Consider the following 5,644-nt stretch of genomic DNA (forward strand, 5'->3'; position numbering starts at 1 on the left):
CAGACAGAGAGAGACAGACAGAGAGAGACAGAGAGAGGACAGAGAGAGACAGACAGACAGAGAGAGGACAGACAGAGAGAGAGGACAGACAGAGGACAGAGAGGGGCAGACAGAGAGAGACAGACAGAGAGAGACAGAGAGAGGACAGACAGAGAGACAGACAGAGAGGACAGACAAAGAGAGGCGAAGCAGGACATCAGCCTGGGAGTGGCCACGGTCGTCCCTTCTCCTCCATCCCCCTCCTGGGAGTTAGGGCATGTACATGCAAATGATCCTGGCGTGAATTTCAAGCTGTCAGGTCCAGGTCTTAAACCACGGTTGGCCATGTAGGAGTCCAGAACCTTAACCACCATGCCACCTGCTGGCCCTAACTTATAGCATTTTAAAAATAAAATATATTTCCTCGTCGATTTCAGGTCTCGCGAATGTCATGGCATATGAAGGTGTGCCCCAGAATGAGCTCCGGTTCCTGCTCATAAATCTAAAACCGTATCTTAGTGTATTCCACAATTGCGTGTATTCTCATATTACAAATGCAGAAACAAAAAGCAAAATAAAAATGCACCTCAAATCATGCTCGTAAGACAGAGCGGGATTCACCCAGGGCCGGCCGGACGGCCACACTGCAGCAGCCTCAGCCCGTGTGCAGCCCTCGACCGCGGGTCAGATGTGACTGGGCCCCCCGCCTCTCACCAGGACCCACCAGGTCCAGTAGACTGTGACGTGACCTGTAGGTCAAGGTGGCACCTGCGTCCTCGTGACAAGGAGTGTTTGTTGTACCCCCACACCAGCTAAGCTGACCACGGAGCCCACAGACTTCAGAGGTAACCGTCAAATGCCACTTAACAGCCGTCGCGTGGGCTTCCTCCACTCTAGAGCCAAGCTGCTCCGATGATGAAAACCTAGCTGAGGGGCCACAGGCCAGTGAGATGGCTGCCCACCCGGGACCGGCGGTGTCTGCAGGGGCATCAGCAACACACAGCCCACCCCGGCTGGGCCCTTACGGCTAGCAGGCTCCGACCTGTGCATTTCCAACCCTCAGCTCTTCCCACGCTCGGCCTCTCCCTGCCAGGTAGGTGACAGCCCCTCTCCTTGCTGCAGTGAAAACGGTGGAAGGGCTGAGCCAGCACTAACCACCCTCAGTGCAGCATCAGACGGGAGCGTCCAGGACACCTGGCCGACGGCTGCCACCATGCTGAGACACGCAGGCACCACCTGCCCCTGTGAGCCCAGAGCCTTGACCATAACCTGCTTTCGTCCACAGCAGTCACCCCGTTTGTTCCCCGCAACTGCAAAGCAGATGCACTTTTTACCATTCTAAAATGAGAACCCGAATGACTGCAAAGGCCAAGTGTTACGTTGGGCAGGTGTAGACAGGGTTGGCTTCGGAAGCACTGCCAGCCAAGCACGAGCCGTGTCCTTGAGGCGATCCCGGGCCCTGCCTGAGCGGGCTGAGCGGTTGTCTGCTCCTGTGTCCGGGGACCTCAGGCCTCACTCAATCCCCATCCCGAACCAGCCAGGGAGAGCGAGGCTCTGGCTTAAACTCCACACAGAGGCCAAAGGTCGGCTCGCCCCACACCAGCAAGACATATGGCCAGCTAGTGTGGCATGGTAGCAGTGCTGGAGGCCGCCCAGGCCAGGCACACGTGCCGGGCACGCGCGTGGGCACCAGGATCCCAAGGAGATGGAGGGCTGCAGAAAGGGGATCGGGAGTGACAGAACCCACCCAGGATACGTGTCTCATGACAGGACTATCAGTAAAACAGACAGACAAAACCTAAGGAATAAATTCCTTAAATGAACAAGTTCTCTTCTCTCTCCCTTCTGGATTTTAAGTTAGTCTTCGGAATTTTTAAATAACGTTTTTTTGTTTTGGTTTGGTTTTGGGTTTTTTTTGAGAGGTTTTTGCTATAGGGCGCGTGCACTTGCCAGACAGAGAGACAGAAAACGAGAAATCACCCCCCCCCCCAGGGGGGATGGCCACGCTGCAATCCCTCCTCCTCCATTCTCCTTTTGGGATCTTGGGCACACACACACATGCGCCCGGCGTGAGTTTAAGCCACCGGGTCTGGGACTTGAACCGCAGTTGACTACGTGGGAGTCCAGTGACATAGCCAAATCACGTTTTTTGAAAACCCAATGACTGAATTAGGCATTAGTCATTTCTAAAGGGAAAAGCCGATCCCGCCCTGTGTCCCTCACCTGGCTAGTCTGAGAAATGCGGCGAGCCCGGTTATACAGGGCCATGCTGTCCCCCTCCCGCGTCCTCTCGATCCTCCAGCCCCATGCCAGCATGGTCTTTAAAGATTCCTTGATTGGCCAGCGATAAATTTCTTTTTCCTAAAGCAAAAACAAGCAAACAAAAAAACTGTAAAATTACAACCGTAAATGAGAAGTTTAAATAGTTAACACTTTATTCTAAAATAGATCACCTTTACTTTAAAAAAAAGACCAGCTGGAATTTGATAGAAAGTGGGTGAGTATGGAAGATTTGTTTCACAGTCACTTAACATACACCGACTGTCGGCACTCTGTGGTCGGGACTGAAAGACTGGGGAGCAAAAAAGTATTAGTAATCGTATGGACACTAGAGACAACGTGGAAAGAGAGTGGGGGGGCGGAGGGAATGTGGGGGAAATGGAGAGGTAAGACACGTGGGGAACACAGGTCAGGTTTGTCATCTGTTGACGAGGATGTGTGTGGTCTCAGCTGGGCTGGACTGAGGTGTCACTCATGCTGGGTAAAGCCTCTTCACAATCTAGATGATGGACAGCGATTTAATGTATGAATAACGATTTAAAAATATTTTTTAAAAATGTAAAAATTATCAGCATAGCTTACTTAGCAATAAAAATGAAGGTAGAGTTCTAAACAGCGGAGATGGACGGAACGGGGCTGACGGATGCCGCTAGGAGCAGTCCTCGCTCACCGCTTAGCAGGGGGTGGGTTTCCCAGCCCACATACTTCACGGGAGTCTGAGGGTGACAGGCTGTGTGACCACGTGCATACTCCACCGCTCCACCCTCCGAGCAAAGAGGGAGCGACCTCCTCCTCGGGCCCGTGCTAGAAAAGCCTTTTCTCTTCCTTTGTGGAGACGGGCATTCTGACCCAGCTGTGGTGTCACACTGCGGTAGCGCTGTACCACACAGACAGGAACCACAGGGGAGGCCCCGGTTCAATTCTGGGTCCCACCTCCATGCTGGGCCCAGTGGCGGGGAAACCTGTAATCCCGCGCCTCGAGGAGGCCAGGGCAGGGCGGCACACTCAAGGATGACCAGGGCGGCACACGAGACTTCCCTCGAGAAAATTCCCTTTCCCTCAAAGAAGTCAAGTCCACGAACGCGTAAGTACACTAAACATCCCTTCCTCCTTCATCAAGAAACTATTCAGAATAATAAGATCATCGCTAAAGTCCGTAAAATGACGGGACAAGAGCAAATATGAAGAGGAAAGAGAAGGCCGGCCCCACTGCCTGGTGACCATGCACGGCTGGACCCCGCATGGCCGACCAGTCCAACCCCTGAAACTGGCAGCACATGCCCAAAGCCCCAAGCGGGGGTGGGACGGGAGAGGAGGGGCTGCAGGACCTGTCTGTACCCTCCAGCTTAGAAAGGGGAGAGGGGGACAGTCACAAGAGAGCCCAGTAACCAACGGCATACTGACAGAAAACGGGGATGAGAAGAAACAGGCAAAATACAAGATAAAAAGTGGGACCTATGAATAAAAGTAAAAAAGTACTAAACACAGAAAAGACATTTTAAGAAAATAAATATGTAACAACACAGTTCCCCAAAACATGAACACTATCACTACGGGAACAAGGCGCCTCACCTTTTCGGAGAGTAGCTTGTATGGCTTCATCAAGGGCTGGACCTTGGACGAGTCCGAGTACACCTCTCCGTAAACCCATCCGTTTGCCAGCTAAAACAGAAATGCTGTGTGCGTAAGTTCTCCAGTGTGTAGGGCAGCGTGCATGTTTAAGCGTGCATGTTTAAGTGTGCATGTTTAAGTGTGCATGTTTAGGTGTGCATGTTTAAGTGTGCATGTTTAAGTGTGCATTTGATCAAATAAGTCTAAAAGGGACAGGCATGGCTCAAGCAGAAGCCAATACAGAGATCTGCGCCCAGCACAGTAGGTGGAAAGAGGCCGGCTGGAGCGCATCTTTTTAACCAGAGCCAAGAGACCCTGTCTTTCTCTAGCCGCAGGTCTGTCTGTGTGGCCGTAAGCAGGCTTATTCAGAGAAGACTTACAGGGTCGCCCAGCCCCAGGGAGATGGATTCTGACCCGCTGGGACCCACCTGCAACAGTTGCACAGGAGAGCTCATCACTACAGGAGACCTGTGGGTGTCCCAGGGCTTCCCTGAGCTGTCACCCTGTCTGGCCCATCCCTATACCAGACGTCTGCGACCTCGCCCAGCGGTGTGCCAACCCTGTGTGCTGCGGGACTGCCCTCCTGCAGTGTCCCCCATCACCACCTCCACATGCCCACTCCTTGGTGGGGTCCTGAGCAAGCAGACCCTCCTGGCGTGCCCACTTGTCACTGAGCCAGGAGCTGTGCGTTTGTCACAACCAACCGTGGACCAGGGTTTTGGAGGGAGTGACCCTGGCTGGCCAGGGCAAAGCCCGGAAGGGAACACGAGGTGGAGCGGCAGAACGCGGCTACTATGCGACGAGCGCCCTCCCTGGACGCACGTCTGCACGCCGGGCACGACTGCCACTCCGCCTCGCTCAGTTCCCTGAGGACCCACTTTAGCCACCTGGCTCAAGTTCAAACTAGGCCCAACTTACACGCAAGTGTACACACAGAACATCCCCTTTAGAAATGTCCTAGTATGTGGGGACCAGCAGATGGCGGAATGGCTGGGTCGCTGGACTCCCATGTCGTCAATTGCAGTTTGAGTCCCAGGCCCAGTGGCTTAAACTCACACCGAGCACATGTGCATGCATGCCCAAGATCCCGAGAAGAGAATGGAGGAGAAGGGATTGCAACGTGGCCATTCCCCCGGGGGGTGATTTCTCGCTTTCTATCTCTCTGTCTCTCTCTACCTTTCTGGCGAGTGCACGCACCCCTTTCAAAAGAAAAAAAAAAAAAAGGAAAGGTCCCAGTACATGGGCATTGTCTCCCAAACAATGGCGTGGTTTCCCAGTGGGGTGGTTTTTCTTACACACACACATGCACGCATGCACACAGATGTGCACACACACATGCGCACGCACAAACACACGTCATGGGGCTGATGTGCTCTAGTTCAGTAACTTTGATCTTGGAAGTGAGAGCACAGCAGAGCAGAAGGAATGGCAATCACCCCACGTCGACTTAGCACGCTCAGGCCCTCATCTAACAAACTACGCGGAAGCCCGAACCTCGCAGCCAGTGTGGACATGTGGCAGCACAAGGCCCGGTGAGGGTGGGGGTCTGCTCCCCACGGCGAGCGTGTGGCGAGCGCAAAGTGGAATGCCTGCCGTGATCTCGGCTAAGCTGGCATCGGGCCGAGGCTGCCTGTCTCTCTCTCTGTCTCCATCTCAACAAATCAGCCAGTGAATGCTTTTAAAGACGAGTTTCCTTAGAGGTGACTTCTGGGCTTCCAGAGGTCACGAAAGACCCAAGTTCAGAAACGGCTTTCACGGCATTTCTCTGCATGCC

At 53.6% G+C, this 5,644-nt stretch overlaps 1 protein-coding gene across 1 annotated transcript in view; it reads right to left on the reverse strand.

Annotated features, from left to right (window-relative positions):
- The window catches only part of RYR2 (ryanodine receptor 2), a gene marked incomplete in the record, with an annotated part of 234,621 nt that overhangs the window by 118,051 nt on the left and 110,926 nt on the right, over nt 1-5,644 (reverse strand). Inside the window, 2 exon segments of the mRNA XM_027770831.1 lie at nt 2,203-2,340; nt 3,832-3,921. Coding sequence (XP_027626632.1) covers nt 2,203-2,340; nt 3,832-3,921 — 228 coding nt within the window.

Source organism: Tupaia chinensis, unplaced genomic scaffold (genome assembly GCF_000334495.1).
Source record: "Tupaia chinensis unplaced genomic scaffold, TupChi_1.0 Scaffold000161_1, whole genome shotgun sequence".
Classification (NCBI taxonomy): Eukaryota; Metazoa; Chordata; class Mammalia; order Scandentia; family Tupaiidae; genus Tupaia; species Tupaia belangeri.